Source organism: Amblyraja radiata, chromosome 4 (assembly GCF_010909765.2).
Source record: "Amblyraja radiata isolate CabotCenter1 chromosome 4, sAmbRad1.1.pri, whole genome shotgun sequence".
Taxonomy (NCBI): Eukaryota; Metazoa; Chordata; class Chondrichthyes; order Rajiformes; family Rajidae; genus Amblyraja; species Amblyraja radiata.
Window position 1 is genome coordinate 57,479,497 of NC_045959.1, and position 23,721 is coordinate 57,503,217.

The following is a 23,721-nucleotide window of genomic DNA, read 5'->3' on the forward strand; positions in this document are numbered from 1 at the left end:
ACATCGCCAAACTCAGACCCTCTCTCACACCTCCCGCTGCTGAAAGACTCATCCATGCCTTCATCTCCTCCCGACTGGACTACTGCAACTCACTTCTCCTTGGCATCAGCTCCACCTACATCAACCGACTGCAACTGGTCCAGAACGCAGCCGCCCGACTCATCACCCACACCAAATCCTGGCATCACATCACTCCAGTCCTCAAACAACTTCACTGGCTTCCCATCTCCCACTGGATCAACTACAAAATCCTGATCCTCACCTACAAAGCCCTCCACCATCTGGCCCCCCCATATCTCACTGACCTCCTCTCCCCCTACCAACCCTCACGGTCCCTCAGATCCACATCAGCCGGTCTCCTCTCCATCCACAAGTCCAACCTCCGCAGTTTTGGGGACAGAGCCTTCTCCAGGGCAGCTCCCAGGCTCTGGAACTCCCTCCCCCAACTGATCCACAATTCCGTGTCCCTCACCATCTTCCAGTCCCGCCTCAAGACCCATCTCTTCACCTCTGCCTATCCTTAGCCCCACGTCCCCCTCCCTTTTCATCTGTGCATTAATTGCCTCATACTGTGTTTTGTATTGAATTCTGTCTTTACTTTGTGTACTAGTCATGTCTCTACTATTTATTTCATTCCCCTTACATGTTTTTCCTCTACCTGCTAAATTTTTGTAAGGTGTCCTTGAGACTCTTGAAAGGCGCCCATAAATAAAATTTATTATTATTATTATTATTCTTTTGTTCAGTTTAGTTTATGGTCATGGGTACTGAAGTACAGTGACAAGCCTGACCTACTGAGTTACTCCATCACTTAGTACTTCTATTGTAAACCAGTCGCTGCAGTTCCTTGTGTCTACGTTGAACGTTGTTTGTCTGCCTTGCGCTATCCCTGTGTGTTTAGTTTAGATTATCATTATCACGTGTGTCGAGGTACAGGGAAAAGCGTTTTTGTTGCGTGCTATATAGTCAGTGGAAAGACAATATAATAATTACAATCAAGCCGTCCACAGTGTTCAGGAAATAATGTTTGGTGCAAGATAAAGTCCAGTAAAGTCCAATTAAAGATAGTCCGATTGTCCCCAATGAAGTAGATAGTAGCTCAGGGCCGCTCTCTAGTTGTTGGTAGGATGGTTCAGTTGCCTGATAACAGCTGGGAAGAAACTGTCCCTGAATCTGGAGGTGAGCGTTTTCACACTTCTGTACCTCTTGCCTGATGGGAGAGGGGAGAATAGGAAGTGACTGGGGTAAGACTGGGCCTTGATTACGCTGGTGGCCTTGCCGAGGCAGCGTGAAGTGTAGATGGAGTCAGTGGAAGGGAGGCTGGTCTGTGTGAATAGAGGAACTGCAGATGCTGCTTTGAACTGAAGTTAGCCACCAAAAGCTGGAGTAACTCGGCAGGTCATGCTACACCTGTGGAGAATAGGGATAAGTTACGTTTTGGGTTGAGACCCCTCTTCAGACTGAGAGTCAGGGGACTGGGAAACGAGAGATATAGACAGTACATGGAACAAATTGATGAAAGATATGCAAAAAGCAACGATGATTATCGAAAGGTGGAGCCCACAATTGGCTTTGGGCGAAGCGATAATTCGATACTTGTGTCTGTGTGACAATCTGGGCTCCACGGTGTGAGTCTCTATAACGTCCGGTGATATATCGAGCTGTGGAAGAGACAATATCCTTTTGCAATAGGATTTGCAGTGATTGCTCTGAACAATACTAACGAGACTTTTCCCACTTTGCCCCCCCCCCCTCACAGAGGAAGGTTTGAGCCACGAATGCAAGCTCTGCAGTCAGACGTTCGACTCCCCAGCCAAGCTCCAGTGTCACCTCATCGAACACAGCTTCGAGGGAATGGGAGGCACCTTTAAATGTCCCGTCTGCTTCACAGGTAGGGGTCTGGGCTCAGCGAGAGGAGCGGGGGAGGGGCGGGGGGGATGGGGGGTGTGGAGGGGTGGCGAGGGAAAGGGGGGTTGGAGAGCAGGGGGGGTGGGGTGTAATGGAGGGGAAGTTGAGGTGCGCGGTGGGGAGGGGAGGCAACTTGAGGGGCAGGGGAGTGGAGAGGTAGGGTGTGGAGTTTGTTCGTTCTCCCTGGTTCTGACTGTTTACCCTCTCAATGCCTCTCAGAATTCTATGTCATTTTATTTTCATCAGTGCAGGCACTTAGAGTCATCGAGTGATACAGTGTGGAAACAGGCCCTTCGGCCCAACTTGCCCACACCGGCCAACATGTCCCAGCTACACTAGTCCCACCTTCCCGCGTTTCGTCCATATCCCTCCAAATTTGTCCGATTCATGTACCTGTCTAATTCCTTCTTAAATGTTGGGATAGTCCCAGCCTCAACTACATCCTTTGGCAGCTTGTTCCATACACCCACCACCCTTCGTGTGAAAAAGTTACCCCTCAGATTCCTATTAAATCTCTTCCCTTTCACCTTGAACCAATGATTTGAGATTGAAAGGAGATAATTGAGGCAAGTACAGTAACAACATTTAAAAGCCATGTGGACAAATAGGTAGATAGGCAAGATATAGAGAAATACCATAAGTTCATAGGTTCTAGGAGCAGAGTTAGGCCATAAGGCCCACCAAGTCTACTCCGCCATTTAATCATGGCTGATCTATCTTTCCCCTTCAACCCCATTCTCCTGCCTTCTTCCCAAAATTCCTGACACGAGAACTAATCAAGAATATTTCAATCTGCGCCTTAAAAATATCTAATGACTTGGCCTCCACAACGGCAATGAATTCAACAGGTTCACCACCTTGTGAGTAAAGAAATCCTCCTCATCTCCTTTCTAAAGGATCGTCCTTTTATTCTACGGCTAGAACCTCTGGTTCTAGACTCTCCCACTAGTGGAAACATCCTCTCCCAGCCCACTGTATCCAGGACTTTCACTATTCGCCAAACACGGGCGGGTGGGACTTGTGTAGATGGGGCTTGTTTGTCGGCACGGACGGGTTTGAGCCGAAGGGCCTGTCTCCGCGCTGTATGACTCTATGCCTCATCCGTCTTTTGATAATGACTGGGTGAGTGTGTGCGTGTGTGGACATTGTAGTTCACAGCGCACCAGATACACTTCCGAAAAATAATCCCTTTCCCCAACTCAAACACTGCCTGTGGCTGTAGCTGTTTAATTATTAATGCTCGTCTCTCCCCGGTAAACCTCCCTCCACATTTTTTGAGGTCTTGCCTGCGATCATTAAAATTGAAACCCTGGCAGAGGCTGTGATCGCTTAACAAGCCAGGGCCAGGCCGAGGGGTATGACACAATCATTCAATCATTCAATGAGACTTTATTGTCACGTGTACCTAGGTACAGTGAAATGCTTAGTTGTGCGCACAACCCGGTAAAATCATACACCAGACCTCACCGAGGCCGTACACAAAGAGTCGCCACGTTGCCGGCGCCGACAAAGCCACATCAATTTCACCGAGCAGTCTTATTTTCTTCTCGCATCAGCGCAGCAGGCCTGCCGCCGCACGTAGCTACAAGCGCCCCCCTCCCGCCGGGTCCTCCCTTCAATCTCAGCGGCCCCCCTACGCTCCTGACGGTCCCGTCACGCTCAACGGCCCACCTCGCTCTTGCCGGTTGCCCCAGGGCTTGCTCCCTTCCTCTGTCCCCTCTCCTCCACCCCCCCTTCCCTCATGAGTAGGGCCTGCACCCCACAGCATTAGAAAACCTTAATAGAACATAGATCAGGGCACTCTGCCCCAAGTGTGTCGGGTGCGGATGAGAAAGTGGAATAACATGGAATCTATGTAAACCGGTGATTGATGGTCAGCATGGACTCGATGGGCGAAGGGCCTATGTCTATTTTGTATCTTTCAATCAATATAAGAGAGTGGATGTGTGTGTTTACACAGATGTGCATATACATGCATGTGTGTGTATGTATGCAAACGTGTGTGTGTGGTCATGCATGTGCGCATGTAAGTGTGTGTGTGATAATAATGTGTGCGTTTGGTGTTTGTGTGTTAGTAGTATGTGTGTTTGTCGTGTGCGTGTCTAGTATGTGTGTGTGTTAGTGTATGTGTGTGTATTAGTAGTGTGTGTGTGTGTATGTGTGTTTGTAGTGTGGGTGTGCGTATGTGCGTGTGCGCATGTGTGTGTGTGTATTTACACCATGTGCACTCCCCCCCACGCCGGCTCCATCAACCACTCTCCTCTGCTCTCTCCCCAGCCTTCGTTCAGGCCAACAAGCTGCAGCAACACATCTTTTCTGCCCACGGGCAGGAGGACAAGATCTACGACTGCTCGCACTGTCCACAGAAATTCTTCTTCCAAACAGAGTTGCAGGTAAGCACCTCCCACTGCTCGCTCACCCGCCACCAAGCCAGTGCTGGTCTGGGTTTAGTTTTGTCCAGGTGGCACGGTGGTGCAGCGGTAGAGTTGCTGCCTCCCAGCGCCAGAGACCCCGTTTCGATCCTGACGACGGGTGCTGTCTGTACGGAGTTTGTACGTTTTCCCTGTGACCGCGTGGGTTTTCTCCTGGTGCTCCGGTTTCCTCCCACATTGGGCAAGCTAGGACTTTTTTTCTTGGAGTACAGGAGACTGACTGAGGGGCAATCGTATGGAGGTGTATAAAATCATGAGAGCAATAGACACGGGAGTAGGAGTCTTTTACCCAGAGTAGGAGTTCAAGAACCAGAGGGCATAGGTTTAAGGTGAGAGGGGAAAGATTTAAAAGGAACCTGAGGGGCAACTTTTTCACACTTGGAATGAGCTGACAGAGGAGGTACGATAACAATATTTAAAAGACAAATGGACAGGAATATGGGCCATATTAGAGGGATATGGGCCAAATGGGCCTAGCTTGGAAGGGGCATCTTGGAAGGGGCATGGACGAGTTGGGCCAAAAGGCCAGTTTCCGTGCCGTATGATGCTATGACTACGACTAAGAACACTGTAAAAGTACCTTCACCAGAAGGAGTGCAGTCGGTGGAGAAAGCAGTTGCTGTTCTCAAGAACAATCGGGAAAGGTCAATAAATGCTGGCGATTCAGTAATCCATAAAACAAACAGGTTAAGTCCGCAGAGTGTAAATCCAGGGGTAATCAGGAGACTGCATGAGAATGAATCAAGTGTCAAGAGCTTTTAATTGTCATGTGTTCCGACTACGGAACAAAGACACTGTTTGTCGCTGCAGCTTTACAAGCCCGTAAACACAGATTATATATCATATTCAAAAACACAATATATTATTCATCAGTAATGTTTTTAACCAAAATAATGCAAAACAGAAGTCCGTATACAACCAAAGACATAGTCCATAGCAGATGGTTGAGAGGGATATGGGCCAAACACAGCCAGGTGGGTCATCTGGGTCAGAGTGAACAAGTTGGGCCGAATGGTCTGTTTCCATGCTGTATAATAATAATAAATTTTATTTGCGGGCGCCTTTCAAATGTCTCAAGGACACCTTACAGAAATTAACAAGAGAGAAAAAAACATATAATCGGAATAAAATAAATAATAAAGACATCACCAATACACAAATTAAAGACAGAATTCGATCCAAAGACAAAAAATCAAAAACACAATGTGAAGAGAAAGCAGCGGCAGCTAAAGCGCGCCAGCGTCCACTCTCCCTTCCGACAGCTATCTTGGACACAAACTAAAATATTCACTCACACACAAAAATCATCCCCCCACAATGGATACCACTGTCCAGTCCCCATCCCCAGATCTCCCAAAGTCAGGCCTATTGAGGCCACCGCTATTGCCTCTACGGAGGCACGACGTTCCTGGCCGTTCTGGCCGGGTGCTGTTGCCCCGGCGTCGGGAGAGTCCTCTCAGCGGCTGGGCCACCTGGAACGGCCGCTTCCTAACCGTAGACCGAGGCTTCCGAAGCCGACAAGGCCGCGCCGGTTTGGAGCTCCCAGGCTCCCGATGTTGAAGTCGGCGCCGCCCGCTCCGCTCCGCAGACCCGCAGCCCGGAGGTGATGAACTCGGCGGTCACAGCTCACCGGAGCTCCAGCGCGTCGATCCAGCGCGGCGACCCAGGCAAGGCATCGCCCGCTCCGCTCCACGATAGCGCTCCAGCGCTGTGCCGCCACCGAAGCCGAGGTGCTGGGCGGTCCACGCCAGGAAACGGCGCTCCACGCCCGCTGGTAGGCCACGAGGACGGGTCGATGGGGCAGCCCGGAGAAAAAGCTGCCTCACCGACCAGGTAGGGACCTAGAAATATAGTTACCCCCTTCCCCCCCACATTAAAAAGTCTATCTCTCCCACAAACAAGGCACAGGACTCACTAAAACTACTAAAAGTGAATTAAACGGACGGCTGCTGGTTAGCAGCCGTTCCCCAAGATGGCTCCTCTTCCTCTGACCCTGTATGACCCTCCATGACCCTAAGATCATGGTTGCTGAGGTAGTGGTTAGCGTTGTGCAGTGTTCAATGGTTGCTGGGAAGAGGCTGTTCTTGAACCTGGAGGTCACGGTTCTCAGGCTTCCTGTACCTTCTTCCTGATGAAAGCAGTGAAATGAGAGCGTGGCCATGGTGGTGTGGGTCTTTGATGATGCTGGCTGCCTTTTTGAAGCAGCACCTCCTGTAGATCCCTTCAATGGTGGGAAGGTGAGTGAGTACCTGCAATGCACCAGGCAGTGTTCACCACTCTCTGTCATCTCTTTCATTCCTGGACATTGGAGTTGCCTCACCAGCCCGTGATGCATCTAGTCAGTGTGCTCTCTACTAGGAATACACCTGTAGAAATGCAATAGATGCAGGGGAGGGATGTAGGGACAGAAAGTGGAGAAGCCTTTGGAAGAATTGGGTTGAGAATATGACTGTGAGCAAACCTTCAGAGGAACAGATGTAATGGCAAATTTCCCACTCGTCCAGTGGCCAACTTTACGTTGCCGTTGCTTCACAGGTAAGGAGGAGTGATCAAATAGAACAGGTTTTCCCGTCGTCATTTCCAGGTTAATTGGTTCTTTATTGAAGTAGCTGTACAAACAAAGAGATGAATGTACCAGGTTTTCCTTATTCTGCACACAAATTGGAGCTGGCTGTTCCTTCCTCCTGTGCCTGGTCTGCCTCTCCTGTCCACTATGCCCATATATATATATATATATATATATATATATACCCCCTTGTGCTTCTAATGACCGCCCCCAAGTGTCCAAAATAAAACTGCAAGATGTATCGAGACAAAATAATATAATATGTCAGGAGCTAACCTAAACATAAATGGAGACATTGATGCACAAACAGACAGCTGATGGGAGTTATGTGTCATAGAGTCATAGAGTCTAACAACATGGAAACAAGCCCTTCAGCCCAACTTGCCCACACCGGCCAACTTATTCCATATACACTAGTCCCACCTGGTTGCATTTGTCCCATATCCCTGTAAACCTGTCCTATCCATGTGCCTGTCCAAATGTTCTTAAATGTTGCAATAGTACCTGCCTCAACTACCTCCTCTGGCAACTCGTTCCATACACCCACCACTCTTTGCGTGTAAAAGTTACCCCTCAGGTTCCTATTAATTCTTTCCCTCCCTTCACCATAAGCCTATGTCCTCTGATTCTCGATTCCCCTGCTATGGGCAAGAGACTCCCTGCATCTACCCGATCTATTCTTCAGACCGACTGGTGGAGGGGGAAGAAAGCTGGAAGAGAGGAGGGGCAAGACAAAGCGTGGCAGGCCATAGGTGAACACCAGTGATGGGGGGGGGTTGATAGGCAGATAGGCAGAGATTTGACAGAAGGTGCGAGACAAAAGGATTGGAGAGTTGCAATTTGTGAAGCCAGCGAATGGAAGATGGCAAGAGACACTCAGCAAGAGACTCAGTGCGTCTACCCAATCTATTCCTCTCATGATTTCGTACACCTCGATAAGATCACCCCCTCAGCCTGTGTCTGAGTCTGTGAGCATGTTTCAGAAACCTAATCAATTTTGTAATTGTGTTGAAAGCGTTAGTGCTGACGGAGACTGCGTAGATGCAGCGCTGGTGTAACGTCACGGTCTGAAGCATTTATCACACTGGAGATGCGGGATACAAAGGCAGGATAATTCCTACCACGGGACCCACGTCCCACGGAGACCGATGTTTACTGTCCTCCCCCCAGTGCAGAGAGAGAGGAGAGCATCAAAACACATTAGACTGCAGCTTTCTTCACTGCTCTTGTTATTACCACGGCACGGTGACTCCGGGAGAGCTGCTGCCTCACAGCGCCAGCGACCCGGGTTTGATCCTGACTATGGGTGCTGTCTGTACGGAGTATGTACAATATCCCTGCAACTACATGCGTTTGCTCATCCTAGCTGGTTTGCAAAAAAAGACCCCAAGTGCTGGAGTAACTCAGCAGGTCAGGCAGCATCTGTGAAGAGCATGGATAGGCGATGTTTTGAGTCAGGACCATTCTTAACACTGATTGCTGTGGGGGGGGGGGGGGGGAGAAAACTGGAAGGAAGTTGGGGCAAGACAAAGTCTGGCGAGTGATAGATAGATAGATACAGGTAAGAGGCGGATGGGTGGACAAAACTCAGAGATGGGAAGAAGTCTAAAGGCTGTGATTCCTGGGATGTCAGACACAAAATGCTGGAGTAACTCAGCGGGTGAGGCGGCATCTCTGGAGAGAAGGAATGGGTGACGTTTCGGGTCGAGACCATTCTTATGTAGTCTCCGACTACATTTTGGCATTCCTGTGCTGTACTGTTCCATTTTATGTTCTAGACAGACAAAGTGCTGGAGTGAAGAAGGGTCCCGACCCGGAACGTCATCTGTCCTTTTTCCTCCCTAGATGCTGCCTGACCCGCTGGGTTCCTCCTCCAGTGCTTTGTTTCTTGCTACTAATTAAATTCAGCAGTTTTAAACAGAGTTGGAATGGGGAATAATATCCTTGTGCTTGTGCATATTTTAGTGTCGGCGGCTTACTGTTCCAATGGTGTGATGGCTTCCGCTAACTGTGGCAGGATGTTAATAGCAAACCTGAACCCTGCCCCCAGCCACATCTCCGTCACCTTGAACATCGACAAGGCCACCAGCATAATCAAGGACCAGTCTCACCCCTCTTCTCCCCTATCAGACAAGTGGTACAGAAGTGTGAAAACGCATACCTCCAGATTCAGGGACAATTTCTTCCCAGCTGTTTTTAAGGTGGACATTGATGGATTCTTGATTAGTACAGGTTTCAGGGGTTATGGGGAGAAAGCAGGAGAGAGGGAAAGATAGATCAGCCATGATTGAATGGTGGAGTAGACTTGATGGGCTGAATGGCTTCATTCTGCTCCTATGACCATAAGTCATAGGAGCAGAATGAAGCCATTCAGCCCATCAAGTCTACTCCGCCATTCAATCATGGCTGATCTATGAAACTTGTGAATTTAGAAACATCCTGTCACCAACTAGACTGCGGTCCTGACCTCCCATTTACTTTATTGGAGACTTTTGAACTATCTTTAATCAGATTTTAGTAGATTTTATCTTACTCTAAACCAGATGTGGATCTTCAATCACTCATTGAACCAGCGAGATCGCATCCACCATTGATCTGTTGTGGCGGTAAGCGAACTGCAGTGGGTCCAGGTTTATGTCGAGGGATGAGTTGATTTGCGCCATGATCAGCCTCTCGAAGCACTTCAGCACCACCGACGTTAGTGCCACTGGTAGATAGTCATTGAGGCACGTCACCTTGCTCTTCTTGGGCACCGATATAATTGATGCCCTTTTGAAGCAGGTGGGAACCTCAGACCTCAGAAGTGAGAGGTTGAATATGTCCGTAAAAACCAGTCCTCACTGGTTTTTAAAACAGGCCCGGGTACACCATCAGGTCCAGGCGCTTTTCGAGGTTTCACCCCTCTGAAGGATCTTCTGATGTCGGCTTCTGTGACTGTGACTATAACTACCTTCGACTACCCTCGATTACCTACGACTAACATGCTGACCTACCTCGACTAAACCTACGAGTAAAAAAGTATCGATTTTTTCCATGGCGACCTTTTTTTACTCACGGGCATTTTTTAACATATTGAAAAATACGCCGCGCCCTAGCTGAGGCCTCGAGCATGCGGAGACCACTCTCGAGCATGAAGGAGAGTTACAAAGACCTCCTACGACCTCGTGTCGACCATGCTGCGAGTATGAGTCGAGGGCAAGCTCGCCAGAACTCGCGGATTAGGTCGCCCTTAAGAATAAGAAATGCTGCTGTTGGAGTCGAGGATTAAAAGAGTGGAGAGATTGTAATCTGATTGCAGATTCCACTTCTGGGACCAGCAAGCAGAGAGTTGCCTAGCTTGGGCACTATCTGTTTACATGCATAGAAACATAGAAAATAGGTGCAGGAGTAGGCCATTCGGCCCTTCGAGCCTGCACCGCCATTCAATATGATCATGGCTGATCATCCAACTCAGTATCCTGTACCTGCCTTCTCTCCACACACCCTGATCCCTTTAGCCACAAGGGCCACATCTAACTCCCTCTTAAATATAGCCAATTAACTGGCCTCAATTACCTTCTGTGGCAGAGAGTTCCAGAGATTCACCACTCCCTGTGTGAAAAATGTTTTCCTCATCTCGGTCCTAAAAGACTTCCCCCTTATCCTTAAACTGTGACCCCTTGTTCTGGACTTCCCCAACATCGGGAATAATCTTCCTGCATCTAGCCTGTCCAACCCCTTAAGAATTTTGTAAGTTTGCAGGGTACTTAAAGCCAGTAACCCACTGGGCCTCCTCCATTGCCAGAGTGAGGCCACATGCAAACTGGAGGAACAGCACCTCATATTCCGCTTGTGTGGCTTACAACCCAATGGTATGAATGCTGAATTCTACAGTTTTAAGTCACTAACCTACACATACATCCCCCTATTTACCCCTCCCTTTCCTGTGCCCCACTTGGGTGTGCACCCATTACTCTCCCACTATCTGATGAATCTGAAGACAGGTCCCAACCCGCTAAGAATGTCATTGTTCTATGTGGGACTTAGGACAATAAAACACTCTTGTCCCTTGAACGTCTATCCGTGATCTCCAGAGATGCTGCCTGACCTGCGCCGTTACTCCAGCACTTTGTCTCTTTTTTGTTATAAACCAGCGTCTGCAGTTCCTTTTATTATGTAAAGCCACTTGGACAGGTATATGGATAGGAAAGATTCCGAGGTATATGGGCCAAATGCGAGCAGATAGAAGGAAAGGACTGGATAGAGTGGATGTTAAAAGGATGTTTCCACTAATGGCAGAGTCTAGGACCAGAGGCCACAGCCTCAGCATAAAAGGATGTACCTTTGGAATGGAGTTGAGGAGGAACCTCTTTAGTCAGAGCGTGGTGAATCTGTGGAATTCATTGCCACAGACGGCTGTGCAGGCCGTAATTGGATATTTGTAATGGGGTATTTTGGTCAGCATGGGAAAGTTGGGCTGAAGGGCCTGTTTCCGTGCTGTGTGAGTCTCGGAGATACAACGGGCCAAATAGCCTCAGCTCACATTGGCTGAGCACTTCCACATTGCATTGAGTTTAGTTTATTGTCACGTGTACCGAGGTACAGTGAAAAGCTTTTGTTGCGTGCTATCCAGTCAGCGGAAATACGATACATGATTACAGTCGAGCCGTCCACAGTGTACAGACACATGATAAAGGGAATTACATTCATTGCAAGATAAAATTCAGATTGTCTCCAATGCGATAGATGGGAGGTCAGGACCGCTCTCTAGTTGTTGGTAGGATTTTTCAGTTGCCTGATAACAGCTGAGAGGAAACTGTCCCTGAATCTGGAGGTGTGTGTTATCACATTCTGTAGGGGAGAAGAGGGAGTGACCGGGGTGAGACTGGTCCTTGATTACGCTGGTGGCCTTGCTGAGGCAGCGTGAAGTGTAGATGGAATCAGTGGAAGTCTGAAGACCCGGAATGTCACCTATTCCTTTTCTCCAGAGATGCTGCCCGTCCCGCGGAGTTACCCCAGCATTTTGTCTCTGTCTTCAATGGAAGGGAGGTTGGCTTGCGTGATGGTCTGGGCTGCGTCCACAACTCTGCCGTTTCTCGCTGTCTTGGATGGAGCTGTTCCCAAGACCATGCTGTGATGCCGTGGAGGTATGGCTGTGCCTGCCGCCCCCTGGGAACCAGCGGTGCACACAGCGTGCCGGAGAAGACATCGCAAATCTCACGGGAGCCCTCACACAGTTAGTGGGAATCAAAAGCCACACTCACAGTCAATTTGCTCTTTTTCTGAACCGATTGTACTCCACTCCAGTCACGCTTCGTGAAGTTGTGATTTATGGCCCGTTTGTGAGCACTGTATTTTGTACAGCGCGTTTCGGAGAGAGCGAGCGAGCAAGAGAGAGAGAGGGAGATAGAGAGAGAGAGCGAGAGAGAGAGAGAGAGAGAGACGGAAAGGGGGAGGGAGTGAGAGGGAGAGAAAGACAGTGTGAGAGAGAGAGAGAGAGAGAGAGAGAGGGGGGAGAGAGAAAGACAGAGAGGGGGAGGGGGTGAGAGAGTGAATGACAGAGAGAGTGAATGAGACAGAGAGAGAGGGAGGGGGAGAGAGCAACGCACAGAAATAGACTGATATAAGAGTATCAGAGGGAGGGGGACAGAGAGTGATGGAGAGGGAGAGAGAGGGAGAGAGAGAAACAAAGAGGGTGAGAGATAAAGACAGTGAGTGAGAGGGAAAGGCGGAGAAAGGCAGAGAGAGAGGGACAGACAGATAGAGGGGGACAGAGAGAGGGACAGAGAGAGAGAGAGAGAGAGAGGGATAGACAGATATATATATATATATAGAGAGAGAGATAGAGAGAGAGAGAGAGAGAGAGAGGGAGAGAGAGAGGGAGGGCGTCAGGATGAGTCTACCATCATCCTCCACCCCGTTCTCTGTAGACCCCACTGTGGAGCTTCTGGCTGCAGCCGTCCCATCACAGCCTCCCCTGTTGGCTTCCTCGAATGATGTCAACGGCAGCTCTCGGTGGCTAAAGAGCACATACATTAATGTCTTCCTGCACCGTCAAACCTCTGCAGGCTCTTGATGCAACTCAACATGCTGGAGTATGGCAGCGTAAAGCCGGATCATGTTGCCTTCACCTCACTCTCCTTCACTCTCCCTTTCTCTCCCTTTCTCTCCCTCCCACTCTCACCCTCTCTCTCCCCCTCGCTCTTTCTCTCTCTCACCCTCTCTCACTCGCTCTTCCTCTCTCTCTCTCCCCCTCCCACTTTCACCCTCTCTCTCTCTCTCCCTCATTCCCTCCCCCTCTCTCTCGCCCTCTCCCATTTTCCCTCTCCCTCGCCCGTTCTCCCCCTCCTCTCTCACTCTCCCACACTCCCTCTCTCCCCTTCCTTCTCCCTCAACTGCCTCTCTCTCTCTCTCACTCTCTCTCTCTCTCTCTCTCTCTCTCTCTCTTTCCCCCTCTCTCTCCCCCTCCCTCACCTCCTCCCTCTCCCCCTCCCTCTCCCCCTCCCTCTCTCCCCTTCCCTCTCCCCCTCCCTCTCTCCCCCTCCCTCTCTCCCCCCTTCCCTCTCCCCCTCCCTCTCTCTCTGTCCCTCTCTCCCTAATTATTTGGCCCATATCCATTTAAATCCCTATTTTGTACCTGCCTCAGCTACCTCCTCTACACCCATACACCTCCACCATCTCTGGTGGATCTAAACCAGCTGGTGTTTAGTAAGATGAGGGGGACCTCATTGAAACTTACAGAATAGTGAAAGACCTAGATAGAATGGATGTGGAGACGATGTTTCCACTAGTGGGAGAGTCTTGGACAAGAGGGCACAGCCTCAGAATTAACGGACATTCCTTTAGGAAGGAGATGAGGAGGAATTTATTTAGTCAGAGGGTGGTGAACATGTGGAATTTTTTGCCACAGATTGATAGATATCCGATTGGTACGGGTGTCAGGGGTTATGGGGAGAAGGCAAAGGGATGGGGTTAGGAGGGAGAGATAGATCAGTCATGATTGAATGGCGGGGGAGACTTGATGGGCTGAATGGCCTAATTCTGTTCCTACCACGACCTTATGACCATCTGTGTGAAAAAGTTACCCCTCAGGTTCCTATGAAATCTTTCCCTTCTCACCTTAAACCTATGTTCTCTGGTTCACGATTCTGTACACTGGGTAGAGAATGCTCACTATTCATTCCCCTCATGTTTTTATACATAAGATCAACCCCTCATCCTCCTGCACTCCATGGGATAAAGTATTGGCCTGCTCAACCTCCCCCTACAGCTCAGGCCCTCAAACCCTGCCAACATCCTCGTGAATCTTCCCTCTTTCCAACGTAACGACACCCTTCCTGCAGCGGGTGACCAAAAGTGAACACAATACTCCAATTGCGGCCTCACCATTGTCTTTTATAACTGGAAAATAATGTCCCAACTTCTGTACTCAATAACCTCACCAGCGGTAGAGTTGCTGCCTTACAGCCCCAGACACCCAGCTTTGATCCTGACTACAGCTGCTCACTGCATGGAGTTTGTACGTTCTCCCTGTAACTGCGTGGGTTTTCTCCAAGTGCTCCGGTTTCCTTCCACACTCCAAAGATGTACAGGTTTGTAGGTTAATTGGATTTGGCAAAGATTGTAAATTGTCCCTAGTGTGTAGGATAGAGAGTGCCAGTGTACGGGGTGATTGGTGGTTGACTCGGACTGGGTGGGCCGACGGACCTGTTTCTGCACTGTATCTCTCAAGTAAATTAAAATCCACAGTTCCTTCTGTCATCAATTCTTTCCCAGGCACCATTCCAACCAGCCCATGTCAACAATAGCTTCTGGTATCAGTCTGGAATAGTGTGCCCTCTGTAAATGTCAGAGAATTGTGGACTCAGCCCCGGCCATGACACAAACCAACCTCCCTTCCACACCTCACGCTGCCTCGGCAAGGCCACCAGCATAATCAAGGACCAGTCACACCCCGGTCACTCCCTCTTCTCCCTTTACCCGTCAGGCAAGAGGTACAGAAGCATGAAAACGCACACCTCCAGATTCAGGGACCGTTTCTTCCCAGCGGTCAACAGGCAACTGAACCATCCAACCAACAACTAGAGAGCACTCTTGAAATACTCTCGACCACATTGGAGATCCTTGGACTATCTTTAATCGGTCTTTACTGGACTTTATCTGAAGTAAGCTAAAAGCTCCCATCTACCTCAATGGAGACCTTTGAACTTTCATCAAATGGACTTTATCTTACATAGAAACATAGAAAATAGGTGCAGGAGTAGGCCATTCGGCCCTTCGAGCCTGCACCGCCATTCAATATGATCATGGCTGATCATCCAACTCAGTATCCTGTACCTGCCTTCTCTCCATACCCCCTGATCCCTATAGCCACAAGGGCCACATCTAACTCCCTCTTAAATATAGCCAATGAACTGGCCACAACTACCTTCTGTGGCAGAGAATTCCAGAGATTCACCACTCTCTGTGTGAAAAAAAAATTTCTCATCTCGGTCCTAAAAGATTTCCCCTTTATCCTTAAACTGTGACCCCTTGTTCTGGACTTCCTCAACATCGGGAACAATCTTCCTGCATCTAGCCTGTCCAACCCCTTAAGAATTTTGTAAGGTTCTATAAGATCCCCCCTCAATCTTCTAAATTCTAGTGAGTACAAGCCGAGTCTATCCATTCTTTCTTCATATGAAAGTCCTGACATCCCAGGAATCAGTCTGGTGAACCTTCTCTGTACTCCCTCTATGGCAAGAATGTCTTTCCTCAGATTAGGAGACCAAATCTTGCACCTCAGTACATGTTACAATATAAACTAAACTAAACTAACAAGGGTCCTTAAGATAGATACAAAATGCTGGAGTAACTCAGCGGGTCAGGTGTCACCCCTACAGACTGAAGAAGGGTTCCGACCCGAAACGTCACCTATTCCTTTTCTCCAGAGATGCTGGCTGACCTGCTGAGTTTAGTTTAGTTTAATTTAGTTTAGTTTAGAGATACAGCGCTGAAACAGGCTCTTTAGCCGACCAGCGACCCCCGTACACAAGCACTATCCCACACACTGAGGACGATTTACAATTTTTACCGAAGCCAATTAACCTACAAACCTGTACGTCTTTGGAGTGTGGGAAGAAACCAGAGCACCCAGAGAAAACCCACGTGGTCACAGGGAGAACGTACATACTCCTTACAGACAGCACCTGCAGTCAGAATCAAACTTGGGTCTCTGGCCCTGTGAGGGGACTGTGCCACCCAGAGTTACTCCAGCATTTTTGTGTGTGTCGTCCGTTTAAAGCAGCATCTGCACTTAACATAATAAGGAGGGTCCCTTCTCCAGATTTCTTTGTTTGGTCTTTTTCCCCGACCTGTCCATTCAAAAGTAGTTTGCTTTGCTCTAAGAAATCAGCTGGAGGTTTTTTCGCTTCAGCTAGGCTCTTGGGCGTGCTATTGTGAATCTTTCACCCCAGGTATGAATCCCTGCAGCTTTCTCTTATCATTTACCGCTCAGTCACTTCTGAGCTGCTGAAGGTCTTTGACACCAACCCTCTCAGTCCCATATTAATTAACTGTGAAAATACTTGTCCCCGTCGACCTCCCTGACTCACTTCTCTCGCACAGCTATTTTTTTTCCTTTCGGATTTTTTTTTTCCTCCCTTTCTCCGACGTGCTGCTGCTGAGATGTTGCCCCCGTATCCGGGAATGCAGTGACCCAGGGATAATTAGATAGCAAAGTGCACAGCTATCTCTGGGTAATGTTCCTCCACACTGACCCTCTCAAACATCGGGGCCACAAAGCAGTCAGCCAGTGATGAGAAGCAAGGAACTGCAGAGGATGGTTTAGAAAAACAAAAGATGCAAAGTGCTGGAGTAACTGCACGGTGGCGCAGCGGTTAGAGATGCTGCCGTACAGTGCCAAAGACACGGGTTCATAGAAACATAGACAATAGCTGCAGGAGTAGGCCATTCGGCCCTTCGAGCCTGCACCGCCATTCAATATGATCATGGCTGATCATCCAACTCAGTATCCCGTACCTGCCTTCTCTCCATACCCCCTGATCCCTTTAGCCACAAGGGCCACATCTAACTCCCTCTTAAATATAGCCAATGAACTGGCCTCAACTACCTTCTGTGGCAGAGAGTTCCAGAGATTCACCACTCTCTGTGTGAAAAAAGTTCTTCTCATCTCGGTTCTAAAGGATTTCCCCCTCATCCTTAAGCTGTGACCCCTTGTCCTGGACTTCCCCAACATCAGGAACAATCTTCCTGCATCTAGCCTGTCCAATCCCTTAAGAATTTTCAATTCTGACTACGGTTGTTGTCTGTACGGAGTTTGCACGTTCTCCCTGTGACCGCGTGGGTTTTCTCTGGGTGCTCCGGTTTCCTCCCACACCCCAAAGACACACGGGTTTGCACGTTAATTGGCTTTAATTTAGTTTAATTCAGAGATACAACGCAGAAACAGCTCCCTCGATCACCAAATCTACGTCGACCAGCGATCATATAGTACACTAGCACTATCCAACACACTATGATTCAATTATACTTTTTTGACTAGGGACTATTTACAATTTTACCAAAGCCAATTAAGCTACAAGCCTGCGTGTCTTTGGAATGGGGGAGGAAAGTGGAGCTCCCGGAAAAATGCACACGGCCATAGGGAGAGCGTACAAACTCTGCAAAGACAGTACCCATAGTCAGGATCGAACCCTTGTCCCTGGCGCTGTGAGACAGCAACTCTATAGCTGCACAGCCGTGTCGCACTGAGGGTGGAGATAAAAAGGGAAGGGAGAAGCTTTGGGGGGGGGGAGGTTGTTTGTAGGTACTTACAATTGGAGAATTCGATGTTCATACTATTGTGTTGTAAACTAGCCAAGAGGAATACGAGGAGTTGTTCCTTCAGTTTGCGTGTGGCCTCATTCTGGCAGTGGAGGAGGCCCAGGACAGGGAGGTTGGTGTGGGAATGGGAAGGGGAGTTGAAATGATTAGCAACTGGGAGATCTAGTCAGCCTCGGCAGACCAAGCACAAATGTTCGGCTACTGATGGGATCAGAGGACGCAGGGTCATAGAGTCATACAGCGTGGAAACAGGCCCTTCGGCCCAACTTGCCCACACCGTGCAACATTTCCCATCTACACTAGTCCCACCTAACTGCGTTTGGCCCATATCCCTCTAAACCTGTCCTATCCATGTACCTGTCTAAATGTTTCTTCAATGCCACAACTACCTCCACCGGCAGCTCATGGCTACCACCCTTTGTGTGAAAAAGTTACCCCTCGGGTTCCTTTTAAATCTTTCCCCCCTCACCTTAAACCTATGTACTGGTGAGGTTGTGTTGAGGTGGGTGGGGATTGGAAATTGGGATCTGCACCCTTAATTGCACTTCCTTTGCACGGAAGGGGACATCGTTGGGATGTGGTCCTCCTGCCATAGGAAGGGTGACTTGAAGCTGGAAAAGATACAGATTTACGAGGATGTTGCCAGGACTCAAGGGTCTGTGCTCTAGGGAGAAGTTGGGAAGGCTAGATCTTTCATCATTGAAGCACAGGAGGCCGTTGATCTTATAGAGGTGTGTAAAATCATGAGGGGAAATGCACAAACTAGGGGAATTAAGATAATGTGAAAAAGCTTTGTTTTGCATGCTATCCAAGCAGATCAGATAATACTATACATAAATTACTATACATAAATACAATAAAGTTAAACGCAATTACAATAGGTAGAGCAAAGGGGAAGATACAGAGTGCAGAATATAGTTCTCAGCATTGTAGCGCATCAGTTCCAGAGACAAAGTCCAATGCCCACAATGGGGTAGAGGTGAATCGGACAATGCCCTAGCTTATGGAAGGACCGTTCAGAAGCCTGAAAGCAGAGGGGAAGAAGCTGTTCCTGAGCCTGGTGGTGCTCGCTTTCGAGCTTCTGTACCTCCTGCCGGACGGGAGCGGGGAGAAGGAGGAATGACTGTGATGGGACAAGTCTTTGATTATGTTGGCTGCTTTTCCGAGGCAGCTTGAAGTGTAGATGGAGTCGATGGTGGGGAGTCTGGTCTGTGTGATGGACTGGGCTACATCCACAACTCTGCTATTTCTTGCAGTCTTGGGCAGAGCTGTTCCCAAACCAAGCTGTGATGCATCCCGATAGGTTGCTTTCTACGGGGGCATCTGTAGAATTACGTAGGATTTGTTGGAGACTTGCTGAATTTCCGGAAAACTGAATTAAAAGCTGGATTAACTCAGCGGGTCAGGCAGCATTTCTGGAGAACATGGATGGGTGAGGTTTCAGATCTGGACCCTTCGAAAGTGAAGAAGTGTCCCTACCTGAATGTTTCCTGACACACTGAGTTCCTCCAGTACTTTGTGTTTTACGCAAGATTCCAGCATCTTCAGTTCCTTGTGTTTCAGGTGTGGGCGGCGCGACCGACGTTGCGGCGGCCTCTGCAGTCTGTCTGTGTATTTTTTATTTTTTTGTCCCGTTGAGGGTTTAGTTTGTAGCGGGTTTTTAAATGTGTATGTGTGGGGGGTGGGGGGTGGGTGGGGGAAACTTTTAAATCTCTTCCCTGCATGGAGACCCGACCTTGCCGTTGGGGCCTAGCGCCGTGGAGCGGCCTCCAACCGGAACGACCTGGGGGCTCAAGTCACGGAGCCTGCGGAGCTGCGGAGCTGTGGAGCTGCGGACCTACCATCGTGGAGCTGGCCGGCTTCGGAGCGTGGAGAGCTGTGGTGGCGCGCTGCTGCGACCCGACTCCGGTGGATGGTGACGCCGGGAGCTCGCGGGTCCCCGGTGGGAGACTGCTTTGCGGGGCACCGGCAACGGCGCCTTCTCCCGCTCGAATTGCGGAGTTCAGAGTGACCTGGAGCGGGGCCTTACATCGCTCGGCGCGGCTTTAAATTGCCGCGGACTTGCTAGTGCCCGCCGGGGGCTCCAACATCAAGACCCGGGGCAGGGCCTTACATCGCCCGGCGTGGCTTTGAGTGGCCGCGGACTTGCTAGCGCCCGCCGGGGCCTTTGACCTCGACTTCGGGAGAGGAATGGAGAGCAGGGGAGAGACAAGACTTTGCCTTCCATCACAGTGAGGAGGAGACTCACTGTGATGGATGTTTGTGTAAATTGTGTTGGTGTGTGTCTTGGTTCTTTTCTAGTATGGCTGCAGAAACCAAATTTCGTTTGAACCTCATGTGAGGTTCAAGTGACAAATAAAAGGTATTGTATTGTATTGCTGAACTTCCTTAGCCTTCTGAGGAAGTTGAGGATAGACATGATTGCATGTACCAACGGCTCAAATACTAAGCAGGCTTCAGTGGTGAACAAGATCCAGAGCTGGAGCAACTCAGCGGGTCAGGCAGCATCTCGGGAGAAAAAGAATGGGAGATGCTCTGGGTCGGGACCCGCCTTCAGACTGAAATTAGGGGCAGGTTACTGGAGGTAAGAAAAGGCCAGAACAATGCAGGACCAGCAACAGACGACCATGGAAGCGTGGAGCCCACAATGGCCCATTGTTGGCTGGGGAAGAGATGATAACGAAGGGGTTACAGGAATGCAAAGTGGGACTTGTAAGACGACTAGGGTGGAGGAGAGGGGGAGAGAGAGAGGGAATACAGGGTTGATTTGAAATTAGAGAAATCAATGTTCATACCACGGTTGTGAACTGCTCAAGCAAAATGTAAGGAAGTAGAGGCATTGGCATCCTTCCTTGACCTTCCTTCAGTGTGTTTTTTTAGTTTAGTTGAGAGGTACAGCTCGGAAACAGGCCCTTCGGCCCGCTGAGTCTGCACTGACCAGCGATCCCCGCACACAAACACTATCCTACACACTGGGGACATTTTATAATTTTACAGAAGACTACTGAACTACAAACCTGTACGTCTTTGGTGTGTGGGAGGAAACCGGAGCATATCCGGGAAAAACCCACGCGGGTCACAGGGAGAACGTGCAAACTCCGTACAGACAGCACCTGTAGTCAGGATCGAACTGGTGCGATGAGGCAGCAACTCTACCGCTGCTGCATGGCCAGACCAGGACAAGTTGTTGGTGAAAACTACACCCTGGAACCCAAATCTCTTGATCTTCTCCTCCACTGACTGCTGCTTAGCCTTTGAGCGATTGGTACAAGCGCATGTCATCATTCCAACCAGTCTACAGCATTGGTGCACATATTCTCGGGGATGTCAATGGTCGGGAGATTGTGTGATCACAACAATACAAACACTAGAGGCTTTACTGCACACTCCTGCAAGAACCTCACAAAACAGTTAGTTGATTAATGTCAGTAAAGACTATTAAACTACATAAATTTGCTCGTCGGGAACCCCCTGGTGCACTGTAAACTCACATTACAGAACAGAAAAACAGGCTCCATTAGTTTTAATGACTTCTACAACACCCATTACTGTGCACAGACCTCTTAAACAGGCAAAGTGCTGCTCAAACGCTTGAAGAAGAATAGGTTTGTTCCGCACCCAGTAATCCCAAGCCCTGCACGCACTGATTTATTTCTCTATCTGCTGCACATTATCTCCCAGAAATGGCAATGGCTGAGAGCATCCAGCACAGTGTACATATTTATTGGCAGGGTGTGTTCACTACCCCACGGTGTTAACCCAGATCACTGCTTAATGGATTTGGGCAGGGTAGCTAAACTCTCACTGAGTGAGTCAACCAAGGACCAGAGGTTCACATTGAGGGGGGGGGGGGGGTGCATTTACTAGGAACCTGACGGGTAACTTTTTTTACACAAAGGGTGGTAGGTATATGGAACGAGCTGCCAGAGGGAGTACTTGAGGCATTGTTTAAAAAACATTTGGACAGGGACACTTCCAGCTTTCTCCCCCCCACCCCACCCCCAACTACAATCAGTCTGAATACGGGTGCCGAACCGAGACATCAGCTATCCGTGTCCTCCAGTGATGCTGCCTGACCCACAGAGTTACTCCAGCACTTTGTGTCTTTTTTTTTTGTAAACCAACACCTGCAGTTCCTTGTGTCTGGAACTTCCCTCTCCTGCTTGGAGTTGTTGCAACATTCCTTGATTCAGTTGAAGAGTGAGCAGTTGTGTTGTGCTGTGGTATACAATGGTGGTGCTTCAGAGGCTTTACAGTAGGTACATGGATACGCAGGGAATGGAGGGATATGGATCATGTACAGGCACAGGAGATTAGAGTAACTTGGCATCTTGTTGGCATGGACATTGTGGGCTGAAGGGCCTGTTCCTGTGCTGAAATGGTTTATGTTCTATCGTATATTCATGTGTGTGTTGTGTGAATGGCCCTGTTATGCTGCTTAAAGTAAGAATGTCATGGTCCCTAGCAATACATCTGACAAGTGAAGACTCGTGACTCTTCAATGAGTTTAATTCATCAGTGGTATTTTATTGTCAGGTGTAGCGAGGTACAGTGAAATGCTTTGTTGTGCATACGGCCTGGCAAAACCATACAGCAGACCTCACGTAGACAGCACACAAGTGCCGCCACATTCCTGGCACCGACAAAGTTACAAAAGGTTCACCCAACTGTTTATCCTCTGATCACAGCGGTGAACCAGCCCCCCCCCCCCCCCGGTCCCCCCATCCATCTCGCCGCCCCTCTCTCCCTCGCCGGGTAGCTCTCAACGTCCCTCCTCTTTCTTAGAAACATAAAAAATTAGGTGCAGGAGTAGGTCATTCGGCCCATCGCTCCAGCACCGCCATTCATTATGATCACGGCTGATCATCTAAAATCAGTACCCCGTTTCTTCTTTTTCTCCATATCCCTTGATTCCTTTAGCCTTAAGAGCTAAATCTAACTCTCTCTTGAAAACATCCAGTGAATTGGCCTCCACTGCCTTCTATGGCAGAGAATTCCACATTCATGATGGCTCTTATAGAGTCATAGAGTGATTCAGGAAACAGGCCCTTCAGCCCAACTTGCCCACGCCGGCCAACATGTTCCTGCTAAACTAGTCCCACCTGCCAGCGTTTGGTCCATATCCCTCCAAACTTGTCCTATCCATGTACCTGTCTAACTGTTTCTTAAACGTTGGGATAGTCCCAGCGTCAACTACCTCCTCTGGCAGCTTGTTCCATACACCCACCACCCTTTGTGTGAAAAAGTTACCCCTCAGATTCCTATTAAATTATTTCCCCTTCACCTTGAACCTATGTCCTCTGGTCCTCGGTTCCGCTACTCTAGGCAAGAGATTCTGTATCATCTACCCAATCTATTTCTCCCATGACTTTATACACCTCTATAAGATCATCCCTTATCTTCCTGCGCTCCTTGGAATAGAGACCCAGCCTACTCAACCTCTCTCTATAGCTCACACCCTCTTGTCCTGGCAACATCCTCGTAAATCTTCTCTGAACCCTTTCAAGATTGACAATATCTTTCCTATAACACTGTGCCCAGAACTGAATGCAATACCCTAAATGCAGTCTCACCTACGTCTTATACAATTGCAATATGACCTCCCAACTTCTACACTCAATACTTTGACTGATGAAAGCCAATTTGCCAAATGTCTTTTTGACCACACTATCTACCTGCGATTCCACCTTCAAGGAACCATGCAACTGCACTCCTAGATCCCTCTGCTCTACAACACTACCCAGAGGCCTACCATTCACCGTGTAGGTCCTGCCCTTGTTCGACGTCCCAAAATGCAACACCTCACATTTCTCTGTATTAAATTTCATCAATCATTCCTCAGCCCACATGGCCAATCGATCAAGATCCTGGTGCAATCTTTCACAACCATCTTCACTATCTGCAGAACCACCCATTTTTGTATCATCAGCAATCTTGCCCTGTATGTTCTCATCCAAATCATTTATATAGATGACAAACAGAAACGGGCCCAGCACCGAACCCTGATGCACA

At 49.0% G+C, this 23,721-nt stretch overlaps 1 protein-coding gene across 3 annotated transcripts in view; it reads left to right on the top strand.

Annotated features, from left to right (window-relative positions):
* Positions 1–23,721, top strand: part of znf521 (zinc finger protein 521) — a 306,599-nt gene that overhangs the window by 272,031 nt on the left and 10,847 nt on the right. For all 3 annotated transcript variants that reach the window (XM_033019505.1, XM_033019507.1, XM_033019508.1), the window contains 2 exons: positions 1,760–1,891; positions 4,186–4,301. In XM_033019505.1, the coding sequence (XP_032875396.1) occupies positions 1,760–1,891; positions 4,186–4,301 (248 nt within the window). The remainder of the gene's footprint in view (positions 1–1,759; positions 1,892–4,185; positions 4,302–23,721) is intronic.